This window comes from Candoia aspera, chromosome 2, assembly GCF_035149785.1.
Source record: "Candoia aspera isolate rCanAsp1 chromosome 2, rCanAsp1.hap2, whole genome shotgun sequence".
NCBI classification, from domain to species: Eukaryota; Metazoa; Chordata; class Lepidosauria; order Squamata; family Boidae; genus Candoia; species Candoia aspera.
The window spans coordinates 69979381-69996375 of record NC_086154.1 but is presented as its reverse complement, the minus strand read 5'-3'; the positions used below and the strand labels follow the sequence as shown (position 1 = coordinate 69996375).

Below are 16995 nucleotides of genomic sequence, written 5' to 3'. Positions count from 1 at the left end.
TTCTTAAATAGCTAACTACTTTCACCTCCTTTAAGCCAGCAGGCAGGGGAGAAATAATAAGTTCTTTGGCATACATATAAATTAATAATTAGAATGGCTTTAAAATTGCAGAGCAATCAGATAACGTAACAACACGTTAATTATGCATTTTGCAGCAGATGTGTTTTTAATAATAACACAAATAACCTCAAAGGAAACATAAACTGAGCTTCCCATATGACAGTAATATTAGATACAATTACTCTTCTCAGTTTTGATTCTGCACACACACGTGCACCAATATCTTTGTCCAACAGCCTTCAGCAGCAGTTCCAAATGTTTCTGACCATGGTGATATATAATTGGATCAAGACATTCCACATGAGGCTGTATTTTTTAAATGCCCAGAGGTTTCAGCCCATAATGGCAAGAAAGCTATTAAACCAAAATTGGGTTCCAAAAGCACATCATTATATTGCTAAAACAATGGCAAAGTCTTCATATTTCTTTCAAGGTCCTATTCAAAATGTTGGTTATAATTTTATAGTATTATATGATTCAGGACCAAGTTATCTTAGACAATGTTTTCCATTACTTTTTGTGTGTTTAGATCAGCTATATCTGCTATTGATTCAATATTTATTTACAAATAAATAAATAATAAAACCAATTATTTTCATGGAACAAAATATGTTCTCCTCTTCTACTTCACCTAGATTTTGAAAATGATTTCATTAAGAGATCTACCTTGTTCCCTCCCTGTTAGCCTTCCACCATTTTTAAATTAATATGGGCTTTTATTGCTGCATATTCTGCAGTTATTGGGCTTTGTTTTGTTCTTTTATTCTGTGTTGACTATGTGAAAATGGATTCCTATGAATAATTTAAGTAATAGGTACCTCTCTATGACCCTTGGAGCAAGTCAAGGGTCAAGTCAACAGCTTTCATTCAATATGTGGATGATGAGATCATCCCAAGAGATCTGCCAAGTTGCCTTAATACAACCCACATTACATATGACAAAGGTGGGAAAGCGTCAGAAGCATCAGCATTTGATCAACTGAAATCAAAGGCCACAGAGAGGAAAGAATATTAGGATGCGTTACCATTGCAAGGAATATGAGAGTAAAAGCATGAAGCATTATTCTGCTTTAACCAGAAAATTATGGGCTTCCAATGTATGAAAAATTGTGAAAAAACCTTGGTGTATTCTGAAAGATAGTCAATGGACTGGTTTATAGAAGGTAATTTACACATCAGATTCCTCTACTCTCTTTCCTGCCTTTGTCCCCCAGTCTACTGCAGGATAGACATATTTAAGGGTAAATGAGAGAAGATGAATCACAATTTCAAAGAAATTATTGCCTTTGCTGATTTGATACAATGAGAATTACCTGTTTAGTGCCTTGCAGTTAACGTATCAGCTTAGAGGTTTGTTTTTTATAAAGAAAATCAGAGATGATACATTAAGCTGGTATCCCTCAACCATCCCTCACTTTTCTTTGTGCTTCCTCCAGGCAATCTTCCCAGCACAGCGTATGACACCTATCTTATTTTCCAGGCTTGTGCTGTTCTTATGTGCACTTAGTGATATCCCACTTATCCAGGTGACTTTTCAGCCGACCATTGATATTTAAGAGTATTACATCAGTGTTACATAACATGCAGAGACTTTAGTTGTACAACTTTATGTAAGAAAGACAGAAAAAGAAGAAAAAATGATGTGGAGAAGGGGAGGAAGTTAAGTATATTAAGTGTGACTATTAAAGAAGGGGGGGGAGAAAGCAGTAGGAGCAAGTAAAGAGTAGTGTAAGATATAAAAGCCACTTTGTTCCAGGATGTAATCTTTGGTATGAGAAAGAACAGACACCCCTACTCGAATTTAGAGGATGGACTCCAGCCAAACTGTAATTACCAGTCCAAGCTGAGCTACTTCTGTCGTATCACCAAAACATTTTATGTAGCAGGTTGGGGGAAGAGGAGAAAAAGATCAAGATCTAAAACAAAAGGGTCCTCTGAGCATCCGTGGGCAGGGAAAGTAAATACAGAAGTCTTTCACTACTCTCTCACACACACTGACACTCCAGCAGATCAACTTTCTCCAACCCAGCAGCCTTCAAACACCAAAGACTTCAACTACCATCCTCCCTGGCCAGCAGCTCACTGCCTTCCTGGGAGTTGTAGTCCAGGACGACCAGAGACCAACAGTCTGGCAAGCAGTCAAGGAGGAGGACTAGGAATACACCCAAGCAGAAGGACCATCATCCTGAAGGGAAGATTTATTCCACCCACTGGCGGGGATTTTAACTGGTATCATCACTAACTGAAGCTGGGGAATAAATGTTCCTAACCAGAGCAAAGCAGACATAAAAAGGCACTTCCAAGTAACAGAAATACACCTTGTATAGAATATAAATAACAACTTGAAGGGCAGGGACTGCCCTCTCCGGGCCCTGCTTGCAGGCGAACAAGCTCCAGCCAGCCCTCCTTTTTCCTTTTCTCCACGGAAATCTCTCACCCAAAACAGCCACGTCTCGACAACCCCCAATACGCTAGATCACCTCCACCATAAAGAGAGCAGGAAAGAGCGTCACGGCGCCGGAAGTCGGGTGACCTCGTTCTCTTCGTTACCGGACGTGACGCATTTGCCGGGAAGTTACCGACCGGCTGGTTGTTGGAGAGGTAGGGCTGGTTCTCTTCGCGGTGGGCCTTTTGGAGGGCGATGATGGGCACAGGGCCCGGGAAGAAAAGCCGCAGCCGACGCTCCTCGCTAGGCAGGGGCGATCAAGCGCGATGTAAGGGGGAGGAATGAAGTCATTGGCGCTGTCGGGACGTCATGTGATAGGCACCTTTGCGCCGCGGAGCTCAGTGTTGGTGGGAAAACTGCCTGCAGGAGTGCGATGGAATTGCGCCGTGGAGGCACAGGCCAGGCTGTTACTGCCCTGCCTGTGCGTCGGAGAGGGAATGTAGATACAATACTAGGCCACTCAGCAGGGCCGGAGAGGGAGCCTGCGCCTGTGCAGGGGCAGCGTGGGGCTGTCTTCCTCGGTCTGGGCCTGTCGGGATGAGCTGGGGCCACAGATGCCAGGATTTTCCAGGCAGTTGTAACTCGAGGCATCCACACCCTGCCACTCGGTGGAGTAATGGTAATCACAGTAGTACTCAGAAAGATGGAACCAGTTTGGTGTAGTGGTTAAGACACCAGGCTAGAAACCGGGAGACCGTGAGTTTTAATCCTGCCTTAGGCACAAAGCCAACTGGGGCCAGTCACTTTCTCTCTCAGGCCTAGGAACTGGGCAAGGGCAAACCTCTTCCGAAAAACCTTGCCAAGAAAACGCAGGAACTTGTCCAGGCAGTCACCACGTGACTTGAAGCCACCCCAAATAAATAAATAAATTCAGAAGGATGTCCAAAGATAGGGTCCATAAGGAGCATTACTTTACATAGAGACAACAAGCATTTCAAAAATTTGACACCAGAGATTTCAGGAGAATATGCATCCTTATTTCCCCCTCCCCCTTGTTTCCCCTAAATATTGTCTGTGCCTACTTCTGGATTATTTTAGTAAAATGTGTACCCTCCGATATCTTTGCTGAATCAGGTTCCAGAGTTATTTGGCTATGTTGTATTGCCGTAATAGTTGCATTAGTTATCATGAAAGCTGATGTTGTGAAGCAGTAATTGTAGCTAGTAATTCTTAAGAGGTTTTGGGGGGTGAGATGTAAAATGTAAAGTCAAGCTCAACTCCTGGTTACTTCATATACATATTTGTGACCTTCAAGGATATTTTTCATTTAATTCAAATATTAATTGAAAAGTATGTGTTTTCAATTAATTGTTATCTTTATAACAGTTGTTCACCAACATGTTGCCATAAATTATAAGAATAAAATTAGAAATAATTTTGTATTTACATTATTGTTCATAGTTAAGTCTTACCAGGAATCAGATACCAACAGAATTTGCATGCTGCCAGAATGTTTTGTTATACAGTCAGGAATGCTAGGTTTTACCAGGGTGTACAGGCCAATTTTACATTTCCTTATCATAGAAGAGATCATTGTTTCTTGTAGCTACTGATTCCTGACATTTTTAATCTAAAGAAGATTTCCTTTATGGAATTTAAACTCAGCAATTTGCTGGGTTAAATAGCTGTCACAGTAAAGGAGGTGTTACAGAGACTTATTGTCTGTAGTGCTAGAGTATAAGAATCAATAACTGGAAGCTTTACAGAGAGAGATCTGAATTTGAAATAAGGAGGAATTCCTTGATATAAAAGCTATAAAGCAGGGAAACAGTCTGATTTCTAGAATTGTGGGTGCTCCATCATTGGAAGTCTTCATTTGTTTAGGATGGTCTGAGGATTTCTGCCTGGGTAGAAAGTTAGACTAGAAGATTTCCAAGATACCAACCAATCCTATGAGTCCATGAAATTCAACATTTCAGAACTGTTTTAATATTGGAGTTTCACTTAAAAATAAAACTCTGCATACAATTCCTTGTTGCCAGAGCTAAACTATTTAAATAAATGGCAATGCATATGTTTACATAGGAGTGTCTGTATATGTAAGAGAACGTATAGACCTTTGAATCAGTGTGTCCTCCAGAGTCAGACTTGATTAATATTTGGATGGGAGACCACCAGCAATCCCAGGACAGAGGGCTAAACCAGGAAATAAACATCCCACACACAGTGTTGGGCAGATTGAAACAACTGAGCATATCCTTTACTGTACTGCCTATAAAAATATTTGTGGTATCCTTCTACTGTGGTATCGTATTAAACTATTATATTCTGGATTCTGCTTCTCTGTGATCTATTTAGACAGTAATAAATTGATAATACTTCAGAAACTTGAGCCTAGGTTTCCTTCTGTACTTTTATCATTCTAAACATCTTGTACTGTGTATGTTTACTCTTAAGTATGCAGATAAGAATGAAACTGGGCATACTGCTAGATACTTGTTTGCCTTTCTCCTAGCATAATGGCTAAATGTTGAAACTTTGAATGTTCAGAAATAACTGCTTATTACTGGGAAACATCTTTTGGTCAAGAATCAATTGACTTTGGGCAGATAGTATATGTCAAAACTAGACATAACAGTCTGGGAATCAGTGAAATGAAATGTACTGGAATTCACATCAAAGGACCATCAGATTTTCTATTGTGGTCAAAAAACATCATAGAAGAAAAGGAGTAGCCATATTTCAAAATAAAAGAGTATCAAAGTGACTGAATGTTACCTAGGAAATGACAAAATGATTTCACTTTGAATTCAAGGAGAGAGAACCAGTATTATGGTGATCAAAGTCTATATTCCAATCACAGATGCAGGGGAAGCAGATTTTGAATATGTAACATCTTATCAACAAAACACCAAGAAAAGGATATCATATGAATTATAGGAGTCTGGAATTCTAGCATAGCAATTGGAGTAACAGAAACATTTGTCCTTGATGCACAAAACAAAACAGGAGTCATGTCTGTGAGATGGGCAGTTATATAAATTTGATAAATAAACAGACTCATAGAGCTCTGTCATGAAAAGGCTGTGTTTATTCTAAATGTTTTCTAATAGTCTAAAAGACAGACATCAGAGCACAGTACCACAATCAAATTGACTATATACTCTGCAAGCAAAGATGGAGAAGTTCTGTTCAGTCATCAAAAATAATATTGGTGCTGACTTGAACTTGCAAATTATATCTTAAACTAAATAAAACAAAATAATTAAACCAGCAAGTTATGGCCTCAGTATTATTCCATAATATTATACAGTGAAGGTAGAGAATAGAGTTAATGGATTTCATTTGATAAATAGGGTACCTGAAGAATACTGTTAAAGATGAAAGAGTGCTAAAATTCAAAAAGCAAAAGAAGGTGAAATGGATGTCTACTGAAATGTTGAAAATAGCTGATAACAAGAGACAAGGGAAAAAAATAGTCCAACTAAATGCTTAGTTCCAGAGACAAGGAACTTATATCTAAATAAGGATAACAAAATGGGAAGGATAAAAGTTTTGCATGTATTTGTAATATTATTTTATTTTTAAAAAAATAAAAAGGAAGATAAAAACTAATATAAAGAAAAAGAAAAAAATCAAAGAGAAAGCTAAAAGCAAGAAAGGAAAAGGAAAAGAAAAATAGAAAAGAAAGAAAGATACAAAGAAGTGGCTTCCGATCTTCTTTACAGCAGATGTAATTATAAATTTACCTCTTACTCTATGGTTACAACATGACTCACGTCTTTCTATAATCTAGTCTGTCTAATCATCAAAACCATAAATTGTAAGTTCATTTTTTTCAGTTTTATGCAAAAAGTCCATAAGGGGTTTCTAGTCAGCAATAAACATAGATACTATCTTTTCCAAAGTTCTGTTTTTAAAAATTTACAGATACTAAGTGAATCTTTCATGCAAAAATGGTTATGATCTCCTGGAGAAAGAATGTATGAAGAAGAGATTGTGTGAATATTTGGAAGAAAACGACAAATCTCCAAATCAATGAACTAGAGCCAGACATTCTGAAAGAGGAAATTAAATGGGCCCTAGAAAATATAGCTAACAATAAAACCTCAGGAGTCAACAAAATACCAGCAAAACTTTAATAGCTTACAAAATGATGTAATAGTGAAGGATGCAGTTTGTAAGCAGGTTTGGAAAACAGCAGGGGCCAAGGGACTGGGAAGATCTAGACAGGAAAAAATGCTGAGGAATACTCAGACTACAGTACCAAATAATTGTATTTCTCTCACATGCTAGTAAGGCAGTGCTCAAAATCTTACAATCCAAACTTCAACAGTGCAATACATGTAATGAGAACTGAGAGATATGCAGGCTGGATACAGAAGAGTCAGGGCAGCCAAATTCACATTGCTAACATCTCATAGGTAAAGGTAAAGGTTTCCCTTGACATGAAGTCCAGTCGTGTCCGACTCTAGGGGGCGGTGCTCATCTCCGTTTCAAAGCCGAAGAGCCGGCGTTTGTCCGAAGACAATTCCGTGATCGTGGCCGGCATGACTACACAGAATGCCGTTACCTGCCCGCCAAAGCGGTGCCTATTAATCTACTCACATTTGCATGTTTTCGAACTGCTAGGTTGGCAGGAGCTGGGACTAGCAACAGGAGCTCACCCCGTCACACGGATTCGAACCGCTGACCTTCCGATCGGCAAGCTCAGCAGCTCAGCAGTTTAACCCGCAGCGCCACATCTCATAGATAGTGGGAAATTCAAGGGAGTGCCAAAATGACATTTGTTTTTGCTTTATTGATTAAGACTTTTGATAGTGTAGACCACAATTTGTAGATAGCTTTTACAAAATGTGGCCAACAGCCATCTTATCTGAATGTTGAAGAATTATGACCCGAAAGCATCAGTTAGAATGGAATATGGAGCAAGTAGACAGTTCAAAATTAAGAAAGGAATATGCCAAAGCTGCATACTGTCTATTTATTTAACATGTGAAGTCGAGAGTCATTGGAAAGATCAAAGGCAATAAAAAAAGTTAACAGAAGACATTAGGTACTATCTCTGATGGCACAAGTATGAGCTTACAAGAACTCTAAAACAGTTACTGACAATCATGGCAACATGATATCCATATGGTCATGAAGAGTCAAAAGTGAATGAACAATGACGAAATACTATCCAGGATGTATGGATGTTAAATTAGGTTTTAAAATAAGACTGCATTTACATTAGTGGAGAATACATAAAAGCCTGTTTGTCATGCAAGAAGGTGGTTACTTTTGAAGGAGGTCACAGCATTGGGAAAGGGGATTAGCCTTTTCTTCCCTTATCAAGCTCCAGTCCTACCTCATATAGTAGTGATTTTAATGGTGGCTGGCTCAAGCGTTGGTAGATAATTTCTTATTTAGGATTAGTTCCTAATTGGAGGCTAAAAAAGTTTACATTCTAGGCCATTAGAAAAGAAAACAGTGCTTGATAAATGCTAGGGAGATTGTCTAGGATGTGGGAAGGAGTCTGAGCATGAATCTGGTAGACTGGATAAGAATCCTGAAGTGGTTATATTTGGCCTAGGGGTTGGAGGTTCCTCATGTTTTTATGATACTTACGGATCTTTTTTCTTGAATATAGAACGTTATGTCTTTTCATTTTTCCATCTCATCTTTAGTAGCTGTTTGATATATAATAACTCTGTCGTAAAAATGTAATATCTTTTTACCTCCAAAGTTCAGGAATTTTTTTTTCTTTCTGCAAACGAATTTGAATAAAAAGCCAAGGTGAGCAGTTTAATAGATAAAACTTAAAAGGATTTGATGGCAAAATTCAATGACATTCAGAACTACTGCTGTGTATTATACAAACTCTGTCCTGTATCTTAGGAAGCATATGCAATTGCTGCATATAATTATCTCAGTTACAAATAAGGGACTAAATATCACCTCTGGTAGATTCTACGAAGCTTTATAAAAATAATGATATAAATAAAACTGTAGGGGAGAAGTTTATTAAATACTCAATACTTCTTAAAATTAGTAACTTCAGCATCATATGAGGAAATGATTGATCCTGGTGCTGAGAATTTTGTCAAGAAAATGTCACCAGAGATGGTAGCATCAGAAATAGAATACTTGTTATTCTGCACAGAAATAGGCTTGAGGATAGATATCAGAAGTTCATTGATTCTTTTTAGCCCAGTAATTGGGAACTTTGGCCCTAATAGTTGCATCAACTTCTTTATGATTTTTGGAAATTGCCATCAGAATAGGTCGATTTGTGCTATAGCACCGAAACAAGTTACTAATGCGTCCCATTAGACATTTTGTGGGAGAGTTAATGTGGTTCCCCTGCTTGCTTTAAAGCAGCTGCTGAAAAGAATATGCTTTTCAGTGTGTATACATTAGCCTTCCTTTCTGGAGCAGTGAAGTATTTTGCCAGAAAGTGCGCTTAATGAGCATTGCTATTAATTTGGGGATTAATTCACTTTCTTTTAATGCCTTCTTATTTTGCAAAATTCTTCTGATTCTTTGTTAGAGCTTTTACTGCTACCTGTAAATACTGGTATGTGCATTTCCATCTGTATCAACTGCGTCACTAAGAAACACATTGCATTTTTCTTTTGATACACCTGCACATTTGTGTAATCATTTTGATTACATAATTGTGATTTTGCTCCACTCATCAGGACTCAAGAATAGGGTGTTCTTAATCATTCTAACCCACTTTGCAAAGCACCTCTTTCAGCTTTATTAGAGTTATTTTTTGTTTTGTTTTGTTTTATTACAGTAATGTTTATATAGTATAAAGATTATTGGCATTCTATTATTTAGATAGCTTAGAATATTGAAAATAGAGAAGAGGAAAATAAGTATTCCATCAATATTAATTACAATTTAGAATGTCAATATTACAAGCATAAAATTATTTGGCTTTTTCACAACAAAGTTGAGTATAACCTTGAAGATAGAACTGCTGCGACTCATATCAAATATTTGTTGTATGATAAAGGTTTCCATCTTAAGCTGATTACTTAATATTAAAATCTCCATTGTTTTGTTACTTAGTATACATATATATTGTGTGTGTTAATGAAAGGGAAAAAGATAAAGCAAATCTAACAAAAATTAAAATAACAAAAAGTAGAGGAAAGGGAAAACAAAAAAAGAACTGTTGTGTTTCCAACTTCCCCCTTTTTATACATCTGCCAATTTGCAGTGTTTGTAGATATTTAAGCCTCCTTAGAAGCCAAACTATAAGTGATTATATTTGCCGTGCTCCATAATGTGTTGTGTTTATGGGAGCCATTCTTGCTTAAGTTTAGTTAAACTTCTTCTTTTTTAAAAGCTTTATTGGTTTTCAAAGTATAAGTAAAATACAAAATGTACAGAAAAGATAGAATACAGAACTAAAGAAAAAAGAAAAACTATAAAAGTGCAGAAATAGATAGAAAACATAGAAAGTGACTTCCGACCTTCTCCAACACAGATATAAATGCGTATTATACAAATGTAATCTCTTACCATTAGTCAAACTTTTAGTAACATTATTTCTATAAAATCAAACCATTCAGTCATCAAAACCCAAAATCAGAAGTTCATTTTTTTCCGATACAAGCAAATAATTCAAAAGCGGTAGAAACCAAATAGAAATAAATCCAATCACAGTATTTTCTCTTATCAATGCTGCCAACTTAGCAACATTTGCACCAGTTCCATTAATTTAACCATTCATTCTTCCATTGTGGGAATTTGTGGATCTTTCCATCTTTGTGCATATAAAAGTCTTGCTGCTGTTATCATGTATAAAAGCAAAGTCCCATGCTGCTTCTCAAGCTGTTGGTCCATCAAACCCAAAAAAAACAGTTCTGGTTTCAGCTGTATGTCCATTTTAAGAATCCCTTGGACCATAACACATATTTGGTCCCAGAATTTCTTAGCTTCCTCCCAGGTCCACCAAAGATGATAGAAAGTTCCTTCACCATGAGAATTCCAACAAACATTTGATACCCCACTGAATGTTTTTGATAACTTGTCAGGTGTTAAATACCAACAATACATCATTTTGTAGAAATTCTCTTTCAAATTATAATTCCAAGTAAATTTCAAACATTTATTCCACATGTTCTCCCATTGTTCAAGCATAATATTGTACCCAAAATTCTTAGCCCATTTAATCATATAATCTTTGACATATTCCTCTTCTAAGTTCATTTGTAACAATATTTTATACATCTTTGCAATAACATGTTCATCATTTGTACAAAGTTCCATTTCAAATTGTGGTTTTTTTTATTAACAAAATTATAAATCTTTTCATCCAAGTTAAATCATTCTGACAATTGCAGAAATGCAAACCAATGACAAGGATAGCCTTCTGATTCTAATTATTCCCTTGTTTTAAGTTTAGGTTCATCTAAATTTAGTTAAACTTCTGTTGTGTATATATACCGTCAGTTTTGCCATCACTGCATACTCTCCAAGTCCAAGTTCCCAATAAGATATTGTCAGAACTGTGTCCCTCTTCCAGTGTTGGACCTGGTTTCCCGTCAGATTGTATAAATCTTTTGCCTTTTACTATTAAAGTTATTTTAGAGTGAGATCAGTTACCAAGTCTGTTAACTTATCTTTCATTTCCATTTAGCAAATGATAAAATATAATTAGAAGCTTTATTTGTATTATATTTTTGAGCTATGTTATTTTTTCCCCAAAACATTTAATCAAGGTGTTAAAATTTAATGTGAACCAGTCAGTTCTATGGAGTTGAGCAGGGGAGAAGCCAAGGCAGATAAACTGCTAAGAAAGCCCAGGCAGGGAAAATGGGGGAAGTCTCTTTTATTAGTGAAATTTGCTTTTTTAATACCAACTCCAAATCTGTTTTTTCCCCTGTTCTAGAACCACGCCAAAGGAATAGGAAGTTGCCATCTCTTTTCTTAGAGGTGGTAGATCTTTCTATGGTAGTTGTGGAAAAGTGTCCAAAGCAGATTTCCACCTGAAAAATTGGGTTATAGAAAGTACTAATTGTGCAAGATGTTATTTTATATGTTTTGTATGTGTATGTGTAGGTACACATCTTTTGATTTTTCTAAATTAGGATATTTTCTTTCTACTTTATTAAAATATAGAGCCACAATCCATACAATTTGATGTGCTATGGGCCATTGATTTCAGTGGATATAAACATTCCTAATCCTGTCTTAAATTATGGACAGAAAATTCCTTAATATTGAAGAAATGATTGAACCTGTAGAACAGCTATATTTTTTTCAATCATAAAGTATCATATAGCATACCTGGAAAAATGACAGAAATTTGCCATAATAAAACTCTATTTTATTATTAAAGCTTTGGATTTTGCTTTAATAATGTATTTTTATAGTTCAATGTATATTAGAAAAAGTGTAGAATTCAATGACTAAGAAAATTCTGGAGCTTCTACTCTCCATTATGGGGTATTAAGAATAAATAATCTTCAATGAGAGAAAATGCTGCTAAATTTTGATTCTTCCACAAATAGAAGGAATTCTTCCATTAATGATATAAACTCTGGATCCAGTCCCATAATATAGGAATGAAAATGGCTCATGTTGCCACCACAAATCCCAGTTACTTGTGTCAAACAAAAGATGCTTGCATTTCTTTTCTTGTTGCTGATATATAGACTAGTTCTCAGTTGTGGTTCTAACCTGTGCTAACTTAAGATTTTTTTCATAAGTTCAACAATCCATAAAGTTTTGCATTTTTAATAACTTTTATTCGTGTTTTTAGAATTTTAGTTGGATTTCCCATGTACTTGCTTTTTAGGCATCTTCAAAGACAATGGTTGATGCATCAATCAATATCCTCTCTGGTGATCAACATAATGAACATTGTTTCAGTGTTAACTTTCTTCAGTAGTTAAGTTCAACAAAAGAAGCACTTAATTTTAAGCTTCCATGAAGTTCAGCTGCTGCCTGTTGATTCTGATTCTTAATATTAGAGTTTTTGCTCAAGAAAATGTTGCTTCCAACCTGACATTTACAGTGGGATTGAAGTCCCTGCCTCTCAATATATCACTTCTCCCTATATTTCAAGACTTGACAAAATCTCCAGTTCCTCAGGATCTCATAGCAAAAGAAGGTAACTGTGCTTTCATTGAATGTAATTTGAATGTTAGCGAACAGGACACCATACTGTGGTACAACTCAAAAGGACATCTTCTGGAGCAAGGTGGAAGAGGTAAGAGACACCTGTTTGTCTAATTTTACAAGAAACTTGACTCACTATATAATGCTCATTGAGGTTTTCTTCTTTGTCACATTCCATAAAAAGCATAAAGAAAAAAAAAATCAGATGTGCAATCACATGCCAAAAAATTACCTATATTAAAATGTAGTATGAATCTCTCTTAAATTACAACATTGGACAACTATTGTTTACAGAGTTAAGAATCCAGTTACATCTATCTATTCATCTTGCAATAAATAGATCATTCAGTCAAGTTGCTTTAACACTATAATCACTTGGAATTTAGGGGTGAAAAGAATCTGGAGGCACATCTGTGAATACCTTTCTGAACAGTAGCATTTTCTGAAACAGTCCCCTTTAAAGGACTGTTCATCCGAATTTGCAGCAGCTGCAAGGAAAATTGAGTTTGCAGTAACAGAGTTCTTTTTGTAGGGAAGAACAAGTGGAAGAAACCCCAATGAGATCCTGAATCTAGTTATTTGAACCCGATCTGTAGGGATTAAGTTTATATTGCATAGACAGTTTTTAAGAAAATTAGAAGCTTAAAACAAAGTTGCTGCACTGATTTAATGTATCTTTTAAAGATTACTGTTTTGACTGTTAATTGGACTCTGGATGAGAAAGTCCCATTCCGTGCAGGCATTAAAATGTTTTGTCCAGGTGTCCACTTTCTGTTAGCAGCTGTTGTCTGCTCTTACTATCCGGAGGATTTAACTACAATTGCAATGAAAATATTCGTAATTAAGTAATTTCATAGGGATAAAAGGGAAAATGAATGGATAATATTAATCCAAAATAAAAGGTTAGATTTTCTAATTGTAGAAAATTGGGTTTGGAATATTTAGTTCTTCCTTCTAAACTTTAATGTGATTTATGTTTGTTCTAGAACATGAGGAACAACAGTTTTAAAATTCAGAACAGCTCCAGCAATTAAAGGCAGATTAGAATAAAAGAATATTTAAAATATAAAAGCATGATTTGATCTTACAATACTAACATTTCTTTCTATTTGTGTCTTTAGATGGAAGACTGGTGATCTCTGACAATATCCTTAACATCACAAGCGTAATCTTTGGTGATCGGGGACGATACACATGCATTGTCACAAATGAAAATGGCACTTCTTATTATTCAGTCACTCTCAGAGTGGTCTCCACATCTGGAGACATGGGCATTTATTACATGATTGTCTGCCTAGTTGCTTTTACTATCATCCTGATCTTAAATATTACACGTCTTTGCATGATGAGCAGCCATCTTCGTAAAACAGAGAAAGCCATCAATGAGTTCTTCAGGACTGAGGGGGCTGAGAAGCTACAGAAGGCTTTTGAAATAGCCAAACGCATTCCTATTATTACCTCTGCTAAAACTCTAGAGCTGGCCAAAGTCACCCAGTTTAAAACTATGGAATTTGCCCGGTACATTGAAGAACTTGCCAGGAGTATCCCTCTACCACCTCTAATCCTTAACTGCAGGGCGTTTATGGAAGAAATATTTGAAGCAGTGCATGTTGACGACCCTGATGAAGTTGGAGATGGAGTTAAACAGACCCAGGCACTTGGTGCCCAAGGGGGACTCTACCCCTTAAACCCAGAAATAAAGCGCAGTAATTCACCAGCAGGAGATTCGGATGATGGTTCTGTGAATGACCATGGCAAAGAAATAGCTGTGGAGGTATCTGTCCACCTTCAGTCAGAAGTACAAAGCATTGATACTGTTTCTCACGATAGTTTCCCCTCCCTACCATCAGAGGATGGTCCATGTGCTGAATCCAAATAGAATAGCAAAGCTAGTTGTATGAAGTTCCTCCTGATTTTAGAGAATGCTTTCAAAGGGAAAATGCAACCATAGTCACATGTGCATGATCCCTGTTTGTTTTTTGTTTTAAATTTTGTTAGATGATTTGAAAATCAGCTTAGCCTAAGCTATTTTAAAATTCTTATTAGGAGGAATATTATAACTAGTCTTTGAAGTATTTTACAGCAGGAATTCAATGCACCTTACTTCTTTTGCTTGCCATTAGGAACTATAAAATTAAGGCTGGTGGGTTGTCTGTTCTTGAGTTAGAGCAAAATAATACATCAATGTGAATTGTTTTTGTCATGTCAACTCAGAAACCTAAGTTCTTGTATGTGCTCAGTTATCAATGGCACTGTTCACAAGTGTACATGTAATTGTAACATGGAAGATCTTTTATTGAAAAAAAGCTATAACGAGACTACATAACTGTTACAGTTGAAAACTTATGAAATACCTAGAGATTCAATTGTCTGTATTTGTGTTCATATGCAGTATTTGCATTAGAAAATAGGAACCCAGGTGCAACCTTTGCATTGCAACCAAGGACAGACCACTTAAACATTCTGCCAATTGCCAAGCATTTTAATAAATGATGCTTGTTTTCTCAGTGTTGCTCATAATGTCAGCTTTTGAAATATTCTTTCATTTCTGGTATTGCAGTGGTGAAATGATAGAATCTTCAAGTTCTTTCAGTGTTGGTATGATAAAAGCAGTGACAACTTCAGTACTAGTGACTATTTTGCAGTGTCTGCAGTAACCTCATTTATAACTTCAGTCTTCTTTCTCAGGTAGTATGCTCTTAAGTATTATTATTGTTAATATTAAGTGGCCAATGTTGAGGGCAGTGTCATTTGATAGCAGTTATAAGTGTTTAATTAAAAGACCCAGGGGAAGCTATCAACTTGAGCAGATGGTAATTTGGGTCAAAAAGATGCACAGTTAGAAAAGTAACCTGAGAATTACTATCTGTTATGTAACATCTGATCTGGTCCTTATGAAAAACTGGGGAATCCTCAAAGGGCAACATGATACCACAGTAAGCAACTTTTCTGTAATTCTGATGTTTGTCTGAATGCACATGTTCAACAGTAGTGTAATTGCCTCCTGCTTCAGGCTACAGATGTGGTATAATACTGTTAAATCTCACCTTAAAAAAATAGACATCCACTTTGTGAATTTAGAATTAAACTGTGAGGGTCTAGTTTAGTCAGTTGTTGGCTGTTGTTCCCCCACAAACCCTTGTGTGAAGCTTTTAACCTTTCCAGAAAATTTTATTACATATCTGACGTGATGCAATCCATTATATCATCACCTCCTACTGTATGCAAGTCTGTCTTTTCCTTATGCTATGAGGTCACATTTTCTAATGGTATAAGATTATCACTTTCTCTTGCAGCCATTTGAATTGCCCCAGTTCATATAAAGAAATGTTGGGGGTGGGAGGAGCCCTGAAACATCTATCTAGTTTCCTTCCTTCCTTCTTGGAAAAAAAAATGTGACATACCAAACATAGCTGACCCATAATCTAGAAAATTAAGATAGTGTAAGTCTAAATTTGTAATAGATATGAAATCCCTGTTGCTCTAGCAAATGTTGAAGAAACATGATTTTTAAAAGAATCTATTATGTTTATAGCAGAAGTGGGTGGCAAGCAGTAATAGTAATGACACCTAGGAAATTGGAGTCATTGGTAGTAACACCCATCTGTTTAACAGATAGTTTAAGAAAACAATATTCACCTCACAATATTTAGCTTAATTTTCTTAATATTTGTTTCTGTTTCTGAAGCAAAAGAGATCGTGGAGGCATTAGCTTGGCAAAGGGATATATTTGTAAATACAGGATATTTCTCTGTATTCTGTAAATCATTTTTATATATAACCTGGAAAAGCAGAGGACCCTGGTTTGCATCACTTTGCTAGTCTCTGTCTTGCCTTTGTTTCACTAAACAATCAATTTTGATGGATTAGGTGTAAAAATCATGCATGGTGAATATTGAGTGTGGATAGTTTTTTTTTAAAACAGATCTTTATCAAATGTTGCTGTAGTGTTATTTGGAGAAAATATTGCTGGTGGTGGGTACTTGTTTGAAAAATTATTGTAAGCTTATGAAAAAACAATGTAAGACTTCTCAAATGGCCAACAGATTTTTATCTCTATGAATGAGCAGGGCAAGAACCCAGCCATAAAACTATTATTACGGAACATCAATTGGACATATGTAAACTAATTTACATTATCAGAATGAGGTTGTCTTCTTGTTTCTTCAGCTCTAGTGTTTTGTAAAAGATATTAGAAAACCTATTCTGTTCACCAAAATATGGTTCCAGCATCACATTTGTAGTTTGGGAGTTGCCACATCAGTTTCTGTAACAGAATATCATTTCATACTTTTATATAAAAATAAGATGGTGCTTTTTTCCAATAATAAAATCTACTATTAAATGCCTGAAATGTGTTTCTGGTTTTACATATTTATAAATTGCTGTCTACCACATGGTGCCTTAAAGCCCTGCTGCCATATGTG

The 16995-nt window shown here is 36.1% G+C and overlaps 1 protein-coding gene across 2 annotated transcripts; it reads left to right on the top strand.

Annotated features, from left to right (window-relative positions):
• The first annotated feature begins 2629 nt into the window (after window positions 1-2629).
• MFAP3 (microfibril associated protein 3) lies at window positions 2630-16922 on the top strand. 2 transcript variants are annotated; one of them, XM_063292162.1, is made up of 3 exons: window positions 2630-2661; window positions 12246-12560; window positions 13690-16922. In XM_063292162.1, the coding sequence occupies exons 2-3, from the start codon at window positions 12377-12379 to the stop codon at window positions 14445-14447; spliced, it is 942 nt and encodes a 313-aa protein (XP_063148232.1). In that variant the 5' UTR covers window positions 2630-2661; window positions 12246-12376; the 3' UTR covers window positions 14448-16922. The 2 variants fall into 2 exon arrangements, with proteins under 2 accessions (XP_063148232.1, XP_063148231.1); XM_063292161.1 differs by having other exon boundaries at window positions 2642-2661; window positions 12246-12659.
• The last annotated feature ends 73 nt before the right edge of the window (window positions 16923-16995 follow it).